General features: G+C 38.8%; 2 protein-coding genes across 15 annotated transcripts in view; both read right to left on the bottom strand.

Moving 5' to 3' along the window:
• The window catches only part of bbln (bublin coiled coil protein), a 142,965-nt gene that overhangs the window by 104,277 nt on the left and 20,604 nt on the right, over window positions 1–18,084 (bottom strand). The gene's annotated exons all lie outside the window — the stretch shown is intronic.
• dnm1a (dynamin 1a) overlaps window positions 1–18,084 on the bottom strand; it is a 52,722-nt gene that overhangs the window by 27,038 nt on the left and 7,600 nt on the right. For 9 of the 14 annotated variants that reach the window (XM_072372541.1, XM_072372530.1, XM_072372527.1 and 6 more), the window contains exons 2-13: window positions 14,201–14,274; window positions 12,916–13,065; window positions 12,521–12,724; window positions 12,066–12,164; window positions 10,945–11,105; window positions 10,702–10,844; window positions 10,492–10,627; window positions 8,134–8,201; window positions 7,158–7,296; window positions 1,996–2,082; window positions 670–740; window positions 527–578 (exon numbers count right to left, since the gene is read on the bottom strand). In XM_072372541.1, the coding sequence (XP_072228642.1) occupies window positions 527–578; window positions 670–740; window positions 1,996–2,082; window positions 7,158–7,296; window positions 8,134–8,201; window positions 10,492–10,627; window positions 10,702–10,844; window positions 10,945–11,105; window positions 12,066–12,164; window positions 12,521–12,724; window positions 12,916–13,065; window positions 14,201–14,274 (1,384 nt within the window). Of the gene's footprint in view, window positions 1–526; window positions 579–669; window positions 741–1,995; window positions 2,083–5,703; window positions 5,843–7,157; window positions 7,297–8,133; window positions 8,202–10,491; window positions 10,628–10,701; window positions 10,845–10,944; window positions 11,106–12,065; window positions 12,165–12,520; window positions 12,725–12,915; window positions 13,066–14,200; window positions 14,275–18,084 lie in introns of all 14 variants that reach the window. The other 5 variants (XM_072372528.1, XM_072372535.1, XM_072372533.1 and 2 more) reach the window with 1 other exon arrangement.

The raw sequence follows: 18,084 nt of genomic DNA, 5'->3' as shown, positions 1-18,084 counted from the left end.
TAACTGAGCTTCTGTGATGCATACATGGTTAGTGGTGACAAACATAGATTTCAGTAACATTTGGAGCAAAGTTAGGTCCTGGGACAGATGATTTCCCAAAAGATTTCGTGACAGTGACTCTCTAAAAAAAACTTTTGCTGTTTTATGGATGAAAAATGTCATATTAATTAAATGTGTGTTCTTCACTTTCCTTAGTTTTGATGCAGTTTGAGATCCAGATGGATGAGTAATGTTTCAAGCCATTTTCTTTAATGCACTACAGGACTGCATGGTGTAAGATCCTGACAGTTATCTGTGCTGTGCAACATTAAGGATGATTGAAAGTGCTGAGAGAAATAAGCCTTGGGGAAAAACAACTTATGGTTGCTGGCTCACAGACAAAAAACATTTGGATGAGTTCAATCTGAAATCACCACGTTCCTGCAGCTTAAAAAATCCTGCAGAGAATTACACAAATCTGAACTACAACCTTAAAACAGTCCAACAGTCAACAGTGAAGGGGTCTGTGTATTTCTGACTTGAGTACCTGATTGCCAGCTGCCTTTTTCTTGCTCATTTGATTGATCCTCTGCTGAGCACTGCACAACAAAGCACATCAGATGATTCTCAGTAGTGACCGGAGATTTATCATTTTAAAAAAGGCACAACGAGAAAAAGACAAAAACTCACTTGGCAAATCCAATGAAGTCTTCATGGTTGGTGTTCATGTAGGACAACTCAATGTCTATCAAAAGCAACACCTGAACAGTGAGGGAGCTGTTGTTAATTAATTTTTATAATCTTTACATAAATCACCTTTTTAAAGTTCGCCTTGGAAAGCAGTATCATTCAGACCTGTTATGCACACCAAGCACACACTCAATTTTTTTAAATAATGAAGAGTCAAATCCTGCAGGTTGTCTGCATAAATAAACGACACATAATCAAAAGCTGCACTTTATATTCAATGCTAAAACAAATACCACAGAAAAAACATAAAATACTCAAGTATGTTGTAACAGCAGGAAACGGCTGCTATTTAACTCAAAACAGCTTCTGAAAGATTTACAGGGCCACGGTCAAGTGAAACCCCCCCCAAATCTTTCACAACAATTTAGTTTATTAAATTAAAGTTTGTTTACATAGATATTAAATCTACCTTTTATGGCACCTGGCTGTAAACAACGCAGGGCAACACTTTTTGCTTCACGTCACTTGTAAGAATACACCTCCTGCTTTTTAGCGCATATACGGAAAGACGAGTGTGGGCAAATTCTGATACTGATTTTCCGCATATTCCCAAACATTGACGGTAAAATTTCCTGTCATCCTCTGAGATAAGAGGGGCACATGGTCACTGTCTGGTTGTAAAGTAATTAACAAATCATTGCATTTGAATATATTAAAAGTTCCCCTCCAAAAAAATTTATTTTATCTATTGTTAATTTTTCATTTGTGACTAGGCATGCTGGCTGGGGGCCATTCATTGGGAGTTTCAGCTTGGAATCTGCAGAGCACATCCTGCAGTCTCATGATGGTGAGGTCAGACAGCTCGTGTTCTAAATAGAAAACTGGAAGAAGCCATCCTGACTACTTGTGGTAAAGCTTTAGAGTGAAATTCACATTTAAAGCCCTGGTTATCTGCATAGAGAAGCAACACATCATCAATAGTCGCACTTTATATTTAGTGCTAAAACAAAATACCACAGGAAAACCACAAAACAATCTTGTATGTTGTAACAGAACAAAATGGCTGCTGTTTAACTCAAAACAGATTCTAAAAGACAGCATGTGCTGAGAAAAATCAATGAAATTAGGAAGCTAGCAAAACCTATGAGAGAAAAATGAGTCAGGGGTTGGCTCACTGATCAGTTTTTAGGGGATCAATAGCTGCTAGAATAGAAATTTAAAGATTCATAAAATAATCAATTTTCATAATTATTCGACATAAACTAGATCCTCCATACACCACAACAGAATCACTCACTACTTTTAACAATGTTTTCTGTGCAATACCTGATCCTTGGTGCGGTTTTCTCTGTCTCTGATGTGTTGAGTTACAATTCTCTCCATCTCTTCTCTCAGCATGGGATACTGAGCCAGCTGTGAGCACAACGAAACAGTAGGTAGGTCGCAAATACACAAACACACACACTGCCAGACATCAACAGACAAGCTTCAGTTAACCACAAAATGACTCATCTCACTGGATCACAACACACAGCTCCACTGATACAACAAACTACAGAAACACAGTTAAACGTGATTTGATCTCAGGGGCTTTGGGTTTATCCCAGACTCAGCTCTAATCCCAGTACCCCGACTTGTGGGTGGAATTGTGTTAGATCGGATTTCATGTTTTCAAAATGTATATTTGTTGCCAATATGGAACATATGCAAAAGAATAGAGCAAAGTCTGTGATTTGACCACACAAACAAAGAATAAACAATGTTCCTGGCAGAAAAAAATTATTTTCCCAGCACACTGTGGAACTTTTTCCATGAGCTCATTGCAAACCCACGAACGCAGACATTGGTGGGCCTCCAGTGTGACACAAACACATTTGCAGAAGTGTGAGGAAAGAAGAAGAATCAAAACCAAAGAAAGAGAAATGTACGCTGTTTCCTTGCAAGTTACAATGCATCTTTCATGTCTTTCGAATGGATTGGGGGAGGGGGCGGGTATCAATGAGCCTCTTTCTGGTTTACTGGTTGATTTACTGCTTCCTGGGTCCAATTACAGAGCAGATGACAAGAGTAGATGCTGGAGAGGAATGGGTCTGAATGTTCAGATTAATGTGGGTCAAACTGCTGGCATTAAAACTTGTAGTGTCAGCATGTAAGTGTTTGAAAAGGATGATGAGAGACCAATCTGCAAGGCAGGTCTGTCACGCTTTTCACTTCTCTACATGTTGCAGCTGTGTGCGAGAGAGTCACTCATTACACAAAGAATTTTGGTCTTACTGCTAATGATAACATAAGTCACTATTCGCAGAAGTAAAAAGCGACTTTTGCATGAATGTCTGTGGTTTCTTCCTCTTTTTTTTCCCACCCATACATTTTTTTCTAAGTAGTTTTAAACTAGGTGTCTAGGGACAGAGGATGTTGTACTGCAGAACCGATTGTAAAGCCAACAGAGGTTATTTTGTGATTTGTGTTATTGGACTATACAAATAAAACTGACTTGACTTCATTCAGATGGCAGCTATAACAAACAATGTCACCATTGTTCCTTTACAAACTGAAACTGATCTGATGAAGAGACTTTCATGGTTTTCGAAGCTTGTTAAATTCACAATAACAGCAGAAAGTTTTGAAAACCATGAAAATAAAACAAAACCAATAAAAAAGAAAATACTGAAAGTAAAGTAACTGGTGGAACTGGAAAGATGCACTGTAACCTGAAGATAGACAAAGGCTGTCAAAATCTGTAGAAGTGTTCAGTTCCTTCAAAAACTGGCACAAAAACACATCTCTGACTAAATGTGGAAAAATATTTATGTTCATTTATTTAAAATAGACATCAGGCAGAGACACTCACAGTGATTCAGATTGACATGCAATGCAAAGAGGCAGAGAGGGGAGGGAGGGAAGAATGGCAGACAGGGAGGAAGACTTCGAACTGACCCCTTTGTGGATTTCCCCAAACACTGTATATTAGAATACAGTATCTTTAAATACCGTATGTCTCTGAAAGTGAAATCAAGATAAAAATATGACACAGTTGAGAAATCCAAAGGAGGTCACACATATGCGAGGAAGCAGTCGATTCAAAGGTTTAGAGGGTGGCAGGATGGAAAGGACAAAGTAGAAATGAAAAGAGAAATAAAGAGACGCTCTGAGTGAGTCAGTTAGTCTGTGAGTGGAACTTCACAATCAGTCACTCCAGTATATTTAACCATACTGACAAAGACAGAAAAATACAAACATGTTTCCAAAAAAGTTGGGAAACCGTGTAAAACAAAATTAAAACTGAGCGCAATGATTTGCAAATTATTAAACCCTATATTCATCTTAAAATAAGATGTATTTTCTCTTATAGGACGTCTTTAGCTAGCCAGCTTTCTGGGATATAAAACAAGAGGGTAACACCAGTTCTATGAGTACATAGAACTCTTGAAACGACCTCCCCACTGGTGGTAACAAACAGTAAATCCTCTCTAAATGTAGGACTCCAAGTCAATCTGGAAGGCTAACAGCCAACTGATACCTGATTTCATGGTGGCACAAGGGTGCCACAGGGTACATGGCGTGAGTAAGTTTCACATCTGTGAAGGCACCATTAAGCGAAAGTACCTCAGTGAAAACAATTAGGTGGAGTCAGAAGGACTCTCTAGCCTGTGTCAACAAATGCCACCTCTACAGTTTCTATGGTTACCAGGCTGTATATGTGCACGGTAGCCTCCTCTGCGGCAAAGCTGAAGCACAGCAGAGAGGGAGGACTTGTACTGAGAGCAAGTTGTACTAATTCAGATTTTAAAGCCACGCCCATCTCCTTCAACTACTTCTGGCCTCACATTAACATATAATAAACTCTATTTGTTTTGAAGCAATATTTACTGCCATCCTGATATTATCTGATTTCATCAAGACAAAGAAAAATTACATTTTGCACATGGCTCCACAATTATAATTGTGTTTTACAATTATAGAGTGTTAAACAAAGAATAAAAATAACATTTAAAATTTTCAGCATTTTTCTTTTTACATTTTACGCAGCATCTTAACTCTTTGGAAACAGGGTTGAATGATTTTGTTCAGAATTAACTCTCACGGACATCATGAGATAAAATACTGTAAAAAAAAGAAAATTTTCTATAGCATGCAGTTTTGTAAATCATCAGTGTAAGGCCAATAACTGACAGAAGACAAATGACAAATAAAGTCGAATTAAAATGCAGATTACATGGAGTAAGGATAGACTGATTTATGCTGGCTGAAAACTTAAATTTGCTCTCTTTTAAAGTGAATCAAGTCGACAGTTGTTGTTTTTTCTTTACTTAAATCATTTAATTTCAAGTTAGTAATCTTCAACATAAGGATTCTTTATAACAACTACCTGCTCTATCATTTTATCAGTCCAACACTCAGTCTGAGATAATTAAGCAATCAATTTTGTTTAAATCTTTGGTTACGACAGGATGAAGCCTATTGATTTTAATGATTTATGAATTGTCCTTCAGCTTCACCAAAATGGTGTCCTTTGTGGTTTTGAGTAATGTAATGCCTTTACATAGTGCCTTTATTACTGTCACTCTCAGGATGAAAATGTAATTACACGGTCGAGTCCCTGATTTTTCGCTTGAGTACCACCATCAAGTCAAAATTGGAATTTTCCCAATAATTCAGTTAATGATCTGCTGGATTAATGACATTTGCGGCAGCCTTGTGTAATTAACAGAAACAGAAAAGAGATTATTATACATTAAAAATTTAAGAATGAAATGAAGAAGGCTTTATTATGCATAGTCTTTACAATATATTAGCCTACGATTTTGCATTAAAGTTTTTAATAAGTAAAAAGTGTTGAATTTGAGGACAGTTTACCCTTGAATAACAGTATCTAAAATAAGTTATCACAAATCAGTACAGTTCCACATTAACTTGGAAGGCAGTCTATGTAATTCATATGATGCTAAATACAAGCATCTCCAGCCATCAGTCTACCCATACCTGTGAGGTTAACATATATTGAAAGTGGCTTAATTCTCTTAAGCATTTTACCTTTTGACTACACTTCTGTATGGTGGAGGTGAGTTCACTCACTACCATATCTATACACTTCAGTGTAGGCTCCTTCAGCTTTTGGATCTGCTTTTTCACTATGGCCTCAAAGGCCAGGTCAGGGGTGAATAGCCCCGTCCTGTTGGGATAAGCAGGCGGCACGAGAGAAAGGTGTAAAAAAAAAACAAAGAAAAAGAAAGAAACCAGAGAAAGATGAAAGTTATAAGAGGAGAAGAAAAAAGATAGATGAAGAGCAAGAAAGTGGGCAGACAAAGAAAAACAAAAGGAGTGAAAACAAATGGTAAAAGAGGAGGGCCATAAACAGTGGGGTAAAAATTGGAGAAAAGAAGAGATAGTAGATTGAAGATGAGAAAGACAAGAAGAGTTTTGGGGGTTGGAGGGATAAACAGCACAGAAGGAAGAAAATGCAAGTGAGACATTTGGTTTCCCCTGAAGCCATTCTAAAACAGGGCAGTTCTGGAGTCTCTTTCTATGAGGGAAGAGCGAACAGAAAGAGAAGACAAGAGAAATTGTGAGAAATAGAGAGATCTCCCAACCTGCTCAACTCTGCCAGCCAAAAACTTGAAGCAACACACCGCGAGACTGCAGCTGTGCACCTCAACATTTAGCCAAGACCCCACTGATGTCCCCCGGTGTTGACCCTTTCTCCACCCATCCTTTCGTTTCTTCTGACTTCCAGCGAGAGCCTAATCATAACATTTACTCTCTGAGGCCGCCATGGTGTTGCAGGCCAGCCGCTGTAGAAATCATTTGGTCACAGTGGATCTATTGGGATAAAGACTACTGCTCTTTCTTTTGGCCCCACTTACAATAAGTAGCCCCTGAGGGACGCGGAAAAGCCGTTAAGCTGTAACTGTCATGGCTGCAGGTGCACGGCTGCAATCTCACACACAAGAGAGTCTGGAAACTGATGTAATCCAATAAAGTTGCCAGGTATTTTAAATTATAAACAATCAATTTTATGAATACATGTCTGTCTAAATAGATAAGAAGAAGGTGGAAAGGGGACTATACTAACAGCCCTTTTCTTATTAGCCTTATTTATGAAGCAGAACTCCAGCTGCATCAGTTGAGTATTAATCAAGTTAAACATTTTAAATCCTCTGTGTGTGTTATCTTTCATCAGCAACTATATTTTGATCTCCACTCAGCTTCCAGATGGGATTTCTTCAGCACAACTATCAACAACAGCCAGTCTGTTCAGCCGACCCGTCCAAAGCGGTACAACAGGCGGAAACAGGCAGGCAGGTAAACCGCAGCCCACCCTCCCACTCCAGGTGTCCCCTCGCTGTCCAACAACAACAAGGGCTGGAGAGAGCCAGGTGGTTACAGTAAAAGGGAGTGAACAGCTGAGGGCGTTTTATGGACGAGGGCTGAAAGCAAAAAGTGCTAACCACTGTTCACTTTTTTTTCCTTTTTTTTTTGCTTTTTACCTTCTTGGTACACTGCCTAACCGTATTGACTAGCTCAGAAATGACCATATCCACACATTTGGTGCAAGGCTCTTTAATCTTCCCAATCTGCCTTTTCACAATGGTCTCAAATGCCATGTCCGGGGTGAAGAGGCCAGTTCTGCCCGACACAGAGAGAACCAGCCACAGGGCCGAAAGACGAGAGGGCAGGTGGAGAGAAAGACAGAAGGAGAGAGGAGGGTTGGGCAGAGAGAAGAACGTTAATTTACCTTGATTTATCGAACTTTACCCCCCCAAAACATAAACTAATAAACAAGCATAAATTCAAGCAACTTGATCAAGATTGGCTATTAGAATCACCGTCCAAACAGATTTCAGATAAGCTATTTAGAGGCAAAGCAGAATAATTAGTGACAGAAACTACCATGATTCTGTTTTTTTTTGTGGAAATTAAATACTATTTCTTTGCACAATTAAGTTATATTCAACACTTTAAATGATTGTTGCCCTTAAGTCTCAATTCACAAATCCAAAAGGCTTTTTGTAAACTGTCATTAAACAAATCAAACACTATTTTGGCACCTAATATAATTGTTTTTCTCCTGTTGTTTTAGCCATTGTGGATGATACACTGCATATGTGCACATAACTCATATGCAAACAGAATGCAAGGACAAAGAGAGTGAGCTACCACACATGCAAGACTGAAGGTACAGATGAACAGACCAAACACAGGCAAGGATATACAAACAAACAAAAGCAAATAAAAAGGTAAGACTAACAAGTAGATTGTAACCACTACCTGGCCTTGAAACTCCTCTAACTGATTGTATATTTTTCACTATCACTTTGCAAAAGAACAATCAATCTAAGGGTCTTAGTCTGGATTAGAGAAGCAGTTAAACACAGCAGTGGTGATGGGGATAAAAGATGGAGGGAGGTGATGTGACAAAGGAGGGATGGAAGAACGGAGGGAGGAGCTGAAGGCCTGACATGCCTGATGCCGTGAATGTTCTTGATAGCGTAGCTGATTTCCTTGCGGAGTTCCTTCTCATCAAACTCCATCTGGAAAACAGACAACAAGTAAATTAAACATTGACATGAACAAACAGCAAACTTCACGGAAGCTAATCTATTATTCTTCATCTATCTTTCTTTTTTTTTTTTTAATTGCCCAAGTATCTCCTTTTTATTTACTGCAGTGCCACAGACACTGGGCTTTCTTCCAGTGTAATATTTTCTGCCGAAACAGACTCTACAAACACATAAAACGTGCTGATGAATGGACCTATGATGTATCTGGAGACACGGAGACTTTCTGTGTTTTGAGCCAATCCTCTGGTTAGGAAGCAACCTGCTCTATTCTCTCAGTGGGAAACCCAGCGGGCATTTTTCTGCAGCCTGTGCTACAGGCTTTAAGTTTTATATCCTCAGAGGGAGGTCAAGGGAGGACAGAGGAGAAACTGAGGAGAAGAAGAGAAGGAGGAATAACAGCTGAAAGTGGGAGGAGGCTAAAAGGGATCAGCCATGTCAGGGGTGAATGAGGTAAAAGGCTTTGAGAGATGGAGGAGAAGGTGGATAAAGAGGGTCAGATTTGGGATGAAGACGATGTCAAAAGTAGACAGATGTGGATCGATGTAATGACAGAAGTAGAGAAACAGTGAACAGAGTGATGTGGGAAGGGAGATGCAGAGTGAAGAAGCAGTGAGAGAAGAGGTTGTAACATATTTAAGCAAAAAGGCTTAGACTCCTAGAGGTTAGTAGAGGAGTATGATCAATAACTTTGTCGAGAAGAGAGTTCAAACATGTCAGATGGGGAATCCACAGGTGTATTTATGAGGGCCGTATTTCACATAGGAAAAGTCCTGCTGTTGTTCATGTTAGCTCGTTGCTGTGATTTACTGGGGCACTACACAGAGCTGAGGAATCTTAAATATTACCAATTCCACCCGTCCTTTTTCCCACAGCTGGTTAAAACGATTTTAATTCCTGTTGAGAATGCCTGGGAGCAAATGATATTCCTGAGAAGTCTCACACCATGAAGTGATTAATACTTTTTTTTTTCTGCCTGAGATGAAGAATTTGAGAAATTATTTGTCAAATCTGTACAGGAACCATATTTGAAACTGAAGTTGTTCAGTTGGCTCGAAAAACAGTATGTCGTTGCTTTTTGTGGGTAACATTAATTAATCTTAAATATGAATGTTTGTGGAAGCTGACGCAGTTAAAAGAGGATACTGTTGCACATATGTTTGTCTGTTCCATGTCAGTGTTGCTGTGGAGACGTCAGTTACAACATGTCTGTCACTTCAGATTTGGTGTGTACCTGTCCAGCAAGCATTTGTAAGAAAATGATTAGGAACTCCTACAAGTAGAGTCCAAAATGCATCAGAAGATGTTTACACCTATTCAGTAGTGAGTCCTCTTTAAAGTGAATACTATAAAGTGGGTGAGTGAGTGACTGAGTGGACTATTTGACTAGTCTTTTGGTAACAACATAAATTCTACCTCGCAGAGCATGGGAGTCTTCATATTGGTACCCTGGTCTCTTTCTTCACATTAGGGACCCACAAACTGCCATCAACTGAAGGTAATGCACTGACTAAGGATAAGGTACCTCATAAAACCCCACTTCAAAGCAGCTTAAGACTGTGGTTGAGCCAAAGTCTGCAAAAGCCTTATAATTGCTTTGTGCTGAGACCACAGTTAGAAAAGAAACAAAGGGAAAATCCCATCCACATTTCTCTAAAAGAACAGTATTTTATTTGTGAACAGCATATGACATGAGTGTGATTTTTATTCAACAGATAATGCAAATAAATTCAAGCTGATTTTAGTTAGAATGAGTGAGAGGAAATAATCAGAAATGAAGAGACAAAACTAAGACTATATGTTGTAATTCAACCATAAGTGTCCAATGATATACATAACTACTGGGGATGGACACCGACTCCTTTATGTTTACATATTTTGTGCAATATTGTGTGTTTCTGTAAAGTAACTCCACAACAATTACTGACTTAGTTAATATTTTTGCACTGTGTGAAGAGAAAGGTTTAGCTAAATTAATTTAATTGGAATATCCTGAATGTGTCTTAGTTCCCGACACTGTTTATCCTGATCTTTAAAGTTTTGAAACATTAATCACGTGATGGTGTCTATAATAGTATTTTATTTGCACTGCCTTTTCCCCTCTATTAAACACAGTTACTAATCGGGAAAAGGTGTAACCTAATGGTTCACCTGAAACTGATCTGTCGCACAAACTGTTTGTATTAGTTAACCAGGGGATAGTAAAACCCGTGGAAGCCAAACATTCCCACACACACCCTCTTAAACTTTCGAGGGTACACACCTTGACCAGTTCAAAGGGGAATCGTTCGTGGAAGATGCGATTGATCCTGGCACCACCTGACAGCTCAGCTGTATCGATCTGGTCCCCAGAGCCCTCTATACACTTTTCAAAGTCCACAGAAAACTGCTGCACCATTCTGCAAGGAGGCAGAGTTACATATATTAACAAATGAATCCATCTACCAACTTCTCTATCTATCCACCTACTCACTGAAGGAGAGCCTTGGTTTTCCGAGATGGATCATCAGGTCTGAAGTTTTTGTACTCATCTACCTCCTTTTCTATGGAGAGGAGCTGACTCTGCAGCTTGGCCCGCAGGCCCGGCAGAGTGTCCCGGATGTGATTGGTCAGTTGCTGTGCAAATTAAAGGTCATTGTACGGTCACTGGGGATATTAGAAAATACATGCTGCTTTGAAAATGATAGAAAATGTGTAAGTGCACTTTTACACACACCTGATTGAGGACTTTCTGAAGGTAGGGTGTGCCCATGCGGTCAGCCAGATGTCTATACGCAGGGTGGGAGAGGAAGAACTTCCTCTCAGCGGCCATAGCAGCATTAATGTCCTTCTTTCCATCTATGTCCTTCTGGCTTCTGTTCACCACACCAATGTAACCTGGACATAACAGACATGAGCCGCACACACATTTAGAATACAGTTAGAAAGACAGGAATTTATAGAGAGAACACCAAATCCAAGTCTTTTTACGACTTCCTTAAAAATTTGTAAGAGCAGGCTGGAAAACAGCTTTGTATTTTTGCTTGAAGATGATATATTTCAGTCTCATTCGACTGCAATCTTGGACTGTCGTTTTCTTGATGTGAACTCCATACCAAGAATTAAGATTTGCTCTGCAAAACCTCATTTGTAGAAACTCAAGACTAAAAAAATAATATATATCATGGGTAGATAAAAGAGTGAAAGCAAGAAAAGAATATCCAATTTAGCAAACAAAAAAAAAACTAACATGTTTTTAAGACAGAATAAGAAATGGGAGAAACAACTAGGAGAGTTCAGGTCACAAGGATCCCATTTCACCTCCAGTTAAGTTTCCTCATGCATCACTTTTTTAAAAGCTGTTTCATGCCCTATAACTAAGTGAATTATGAGCCAGCAGCCTTGTAAACGTGAACATCCACAGCACTGGACAGAGAGACAGAGGGAAAAATCATAGAAAAACAAAGGATATGGAAAATATTCAAAAGCACATGCCTGGGGTCTAACCAAGTGCAAATGGAAAAGAAAAGCATCGCATCAGCACATAGCAACAACAAAAAGCCGCAAAATACATGCAAGCTCTTTTCCAAGAGATTTTCCTCTTTGCTTCCTTTAACTGTTCCTCACGTCCACCTTTTTGGTTCTTTTGATATCTTACTCAGTGCTTCTTTATCACACTCCCTCCCACCATCCACTCATTCAACCCCCCTTCTGTTATTATTTTCATCTTTTCCCCCCAGTGGTTGAGTACATTGAGCAGCTTTGAGTCTTACTACCACAAGAGGGAAACAATGCGTCACTACACTGGCCCTAAGGTAAAAAAAAAGCATGTGGTTCTGCACATATTTGGGAACTCACCCCTCCTGAGTGGTAGCAGCTTGTTCTCCAGGATGTCTTTAGCGTCTGTCCCCTCATCCATCAGGTCCAGCTTGGTGATCACGCCAATCGTTCTCATACCTGCATGCACACACATACCAAAGTAAGAATTCACATGAATCAGCCAGTCCTAAAAACTTAACATTAAACGAACCTGACATGCTTTAGAACAGAACTTAATTTCTAATGTGCTTAATGTGCAATGCAAAGTAAAACAACACAAACCAAAATAAAAAAAATATGGCAAAACTGACTGTTTTTATATTACAATTACTAAGCTAAAATGACATGCTTTCATGTTTAAGTTTAGGATTAATATTGTAGTTTTAGTTTGTCACATCAGTAATAATTCTTGCCTAATCACGCAAATAAGTATTTGAAATATTTTTTCACAACATCTTAAATTGGAGAAGAAAGTACTGATTCCATACACTTACCCTGAGGGTCGACCTCTTTGGCAATCTTTAAAGCATCAGAGTTGGCCAGATCCGAGTTGGCCGGGGACACGGCCAGCATAAGGCAGTTCTCCTTGGTGACAAACTGCATCAGCATTTCCCTGATCTGGGACTCAATGTCTGCAGGTTGGTCACCCACCGGCACCTTAGTCATTCCCGGCAGGTCAACCAGGGTCAGATTCAGCACTGAGAGAAAAAAAGGGAGCAGTAGAACTAAGAAAATGCAATATACCCTTAGCAGCAAAATCTTAGCAGCACATAGTTTTTCAGCAATTCTTGAGATGCAGACCGTTCAAATTAGGTCAAATCTACACAGACGTAAAACAACATGCAAATCCACCTAAACTCCTGTGGAAAGGGAGCTGCATCAGTCTCACCATGAGGCGAGTAGACACGCAGATTAATGGGCACAGGGGAGATGCCCTTATTGACCCCTGTGATGCGGTCAGTCTCTGCCTCGATCTCCTGCCGGACTTCATCGAAATCTACGAACTTTTTGCCCTTACAGTGGAGGAACTCAGCAAATTCTGGAGGACACCAAAAAAAGGAGCGATTAATAAAAGTCAAACTGTAGAAAAGTGCATGTGCATCGATTAGTTGAGGTGGAAAAAAGGAGAAAACTATAGAAAAAAAATATATGTCAAAATCATTTTTAGATCAGTAAACAACAAGTTCTGGAATACACACTGCAATAAATAATATAGTTTTTTTCTTTAAAAGAAGCTATTGTTTTTCAACACTGATGAGCAGTCACAGTTCAACCCTTTTTTAGATAAAAAGTATTCAATAGCTTAATTAAAGCTTAATCGTAAATAATCCAGCAGCCATGACTGTGCATTCAAATCAGCTGAAGGCAAATTAATTTCTAATTAACACTATTCACACTAAACTGTGAAGAAAGGCTCTCCAGCAAACCCCAAATTTAACATAGCGACATGTAACTATGGTAACATGAAGCTGTCATTAGTGAGTCCACAGAGATTAATGGAGTGGAAAAGGTGTTGAGGTGAATGATGGGAAGGGGTAGTAGGAGGGTTTACACTCCAGGCGTCTGGGGCAGTTCTTCCAGCTGCATTATTGCAAAAAGCACAAGAGCAATGTGACAGAGGAGGTCTGCTGAGTGGCCAGTGTTCATGTGTCTGAAGGGGAGGAGCAAGGAGGAACGTGGTTTAGCTGGATGAGCTGGTAAAATCAGTACAGAAGCACTTCGAGTTATGGTGCGTTCAGTGGCCACTAGAGGCTGTTTTTATGATAACTTGGAGTATTCATATACATAATTACTACCCCTTCGAGATTTAATTACAGTACTCTGCAGAGCCACAACAACATTTCAAAATATCCTTTCAAAAACCTCACAGCGACCTCACAGAGTCATTTAAATACACTTCATATTTAATCTGTTCTCATTAATTTTTAAATGATATATTTCCTGAATATTGTCAAAGGTTAAAAAACTACAAACATAACTATTGCCAGAGAGGCCGGTAAAATTAAAGAAGTAATATCGCCTATTCTTACAGTATAGACAGATATGGCCTGTCAGGAACTGTGCGGTGTTGACGCCTTTAGGCTGAGTGATGATACATTTTTAAGTGTTAGTCTGGTGTCATACGTGTCCCATGATGTGAAGAACAAGAGCCTCAAAACATTTTTTTTTTTTACCTGTGGGGCTTGTCATCAGCTGCAGAACCAAAGGACGACGGGTAACAATGCCAGAACCACGGGGAAGGAAATCCCTGTGACACACAGACAGATGAATTGAATGATGGTTAGTAAAACTGACAACAGAGTAGAGAGACTGAAATTAAACAAAAATGACTGAAGATGCAGTAAAATTACATACACTCTTAAGTTCTACTTAAGTATGGGTAACAGTGCCATCGTGGACATTACCCAAATGGGAAAACATACACAGCCATTTAGAATCAAAATGTCATGAACAGTGTGTGTTGTTTGGTACAAAAAGGCAAAAGCATGCAAGGATTTTTGTTTTTCTTTGCAATCCTATAAGTACAGGGACACATTTTGCTCTCAAAACTACATCAACTGGCCAACAAGTTGCCAAAAGTTGATAAACAAGCCCCTTTCCCAACTAATTAATTTTGTTGGAGACATGACATTTAAAATAAACTTTCAAAACTGATCAGACTCTATATCTATTGTTTTTTGTCTTGGTCGATCTTCAGTTCAATTCACGGCCTTGAATAAATCATTCTCGTTCTATTTACGTTTTTTTAAAACAATGAAAAATTCTACTTTTAAGAGTTGCCATCAGTTAATTAAACCAACAGATTAATCTATAAATCTATGAAAGACCGTGATTGTGTGAGAGAATTGTTACCTTTTGACACTTTATCGAAATATCACAGATCATTTTAATGGTTTCTGTGTCTGTTTTGTCTGTGTTGTGTTTTGTCTTACGTTTATCAAAACATAAGAGCATAGCATACAAAGTAATACACTTTAACAATACACAATCAATTCATCTGTTGATCTATTGGTCCACAGATAAAAAAAAAGAAAAGATATCATAAAACACTGACAAGTGGCTCTGTTATAATACATCACATTTTTTGGTCCTCTAAGTTCAAACTAAACATTTATTTGCAATGTTTGACTTTAGAAATGTCTGAAACCATTAATCAGTAACTGAAGTTAGTTACATGATATTCTGACGGCCAACTTATCCAGTGTGCAGCTTAACACAACAAACCTGGAATAAACCTGGACAGCGCCTGTGCAGCCTGGAGGCTCACTGTGACAATATGTCCTACATGGAAAGTTTACCAAAGTCATTAAAAAAATATGAACGATCTCGCGCAACAGGGCAAAATTAAAAGCTACACCGCTGTTGCTCATCTCTGTGTTTTCCAATGTTTTTCTCCATACAAAGAATTGACAGGATGGAGAAATGGGACAAATATGTCTGTAGAACTATGCAGTCAAGTCACACCAGTGGTTCACGCCTATTCCAACTTCTAACAACTAAATTCCTGAATATAAAAAGGAAAAAAGTGATTTCAAGTCCTTTGTTTCTCACCGTCTAACCTTAGAGTTTGTCTGACAACAACAGAGAGTAACTTGTAAGTGTTGATGCAAATGCAAGTGCTTCTGTTCATGACTGTAACTCTGTTCTGATGTGGATGAGCTGAGTGTGAAGTGTGTGTTTGTGTCAGGATGAGAGCATGTGTTCAGACTGACCTCTGCTTGCTGGCGTGTTTTTAGTGCTTTCTTTCAGCTGCTTATACAACGCCAGCATCAACTCGCCACTGGCACAGAGTGCTCCTCAACCAGCTGACAAGAGAGTTGTCATTCACTGGTGCATGAACAATAACAAGTGGCTGCTAAAGACACTTCCACTGTGGCTTTATCAAACTGTTGTAATTTAAAAGCATTTGTGTTTTTTGAACTGCTGTTATGCAGTCTGATGAAAAACTGAAATGTTTTTATAAACTCTGGTTTTAATCAAGAGGTAATTAAATCAAAGTGAATTTGTCACTTCCCTTCATGCAGTTGAGTCATTCTCAGTGTTTATGACAGGCATTTAAATTTGGCAAAACTTCGCTCAAGATTTAAAGAGTCGCTCAACATTTTTGGGAAAAGTGTGACACATCTCTCATGTCTGTGCACGGAAGCTGAAAGTCTTTGTCAAAAGGATACAAATCTGCCTCTACTGCTCTCAGGATAGTTCATCAGTTTGTAAGATAAACAAAAAAATCAGGTGTTTTCATGAACGCTAAATGAAGCGATCCGACATGCTGCAAAGCATCTCATCAAAATGACACTCTTGACTCTTGAGCAGCAAATATAAATATTTCCCAAAATGTCAAATTCTTTTAAATTTGCTTTTCGGAATAAACAGCACTGAGTGACATATTGCTGCTAGCACCTCTCTTCAAAAAACAATGAGGGTATCAGTTAAGGTAGCACTAGTTTTCTAACTTCCACTAGTGCAGACCTTTCTGAAACACATAATCTCATAAAACTACAAACTGCTGAGTTCTGCTGATCAGTCCCTCTTAATCACTTTCCAACCTGCAGTGTGTCACTTGGAGAATAGAAAAATCAAATCATAGTCCTACGCTGAGAGCTTCTTTTCTATATTTTGTTTCAGTGTTGTTATTGTATCTCATAACATTTATCTGTTCCCGCTGGTCCTAAAGCCTTCAAGAGTACACGTGGGCAGTTTTCCCTCTCTCCCACTTGGAGGCATTTTAGAGAGGACAGATGGTCTGAACTGCAGGTCTTCCTCTCACCCCACTTGTCCTCATCTTCCCACATGAGAGAAGCCACAGACAGATTGAGTTTTCAGTCATGTACATTTATCTGCTTAACACCTTTTAATTACTGAAAAGACCGTCTATAAGCCCATCACACTCTGACAGCAGTGTGACTCTCCCATCTCCGTCTCTTTATTCCCTCATTATTTACCTAATCCTTTTAAGAAGCTGACAGACTCCACCCTCAACCACCCTCCTCTGTTATATTCTCCACAGTGAAGCAGGGAATGAAAACACCCACATAGACACAATCACCAGACCATGGAGATATAAAGTAGAGGGCTAAAATAAAAAAAAAAGGAATTACACAGATTAGTTCAATCATTTCAAGGTTACATCAAGTTAGAATGAATGCACTTAGCAATAACTGTCTAAAAGCTTTTTCAGTCTTAACAGTATATCTGGCAACAGTGTTTCCACTCTAAATTGTTAGCTGAAAAATCCCTCAAATCAAACGTCTGATGGATTTTTCCTCTATATTGGACTATCGAGGACAGGATCAGAGATGACACAGCAGGTTCCCGTTTATTGCTGTGGCAGCTATCCTTTAATCTCCTTGGATGTACTATAATGTCGTACCTCTCTTGTTATTTTTGTATCAAACTGGGGCAGTATATTATTTTGTCAATCTACTCAACTGACTTTATGACAGTTACAATATGACTATATTCACAACAGTGCACATCAACCATAACATTAAAAACACTGACACGGGAAACTTGGGTCTCCTCAAGTAACATTTTCTTGTTTCACTTTTGCTTCACTTTTTTAGAGACAAAAACAAATTAGTAACTTTAGGAAAATATCATGGTTTTAAGTCTGATGATGTCAGAAGGCACACTGCTCCAGCTGGCTAAAAAAGCACAGAAATCCCAATGAATGTCCTACATAACAATCCCTACAGAGGTATAGTATTGGAGGTAAAATATATATAATATAGGTAAAAGGTAAAATGACTCATTACACTAAAAAATGGGCTCTGTCAGTGTTTTGTTCTTAGATTATCATTACTGATGCATTAGGATAGAAGCACTATTTAAGTATTGTAGTTGACCAAGACAGAGCTGACTGTAGTCATTGTACAGATATCTATAGCTATATCTATATCTATATAGCTATAGATATATGCCTTGATTCACTTCATTGTACTTTATAGATTTTCAAAGTCCTCATCTGTTTTAGGAAGAGGAGGTTGTGTAGGAGGATGCTAACAGCACTGATTTATGTCATTTACACATTTAGTGTTACAGTAGTGTTCCCACAGCT

The sequence above is a fragment of the Leuresthes tenuis genome, unplaced genomic scaffold (genome assembly GCF_036924035.1).
Source record: "Leuresthes tenuis unplaced genomic scaffold, fLeuTen1.0.hap1 SCAF_19, whole genome shotgun sequence".
Classification (NCBI taxonomy): Eukaryota; Metazoa; Chordata; class Actinopteri; order Atheriniformes; family Atherinopsidae; genus Leuresthes; species Leuresthes tenuis.
This window is presented reverse-complemented; position numbering and strand designations above follow the sequence as displayed.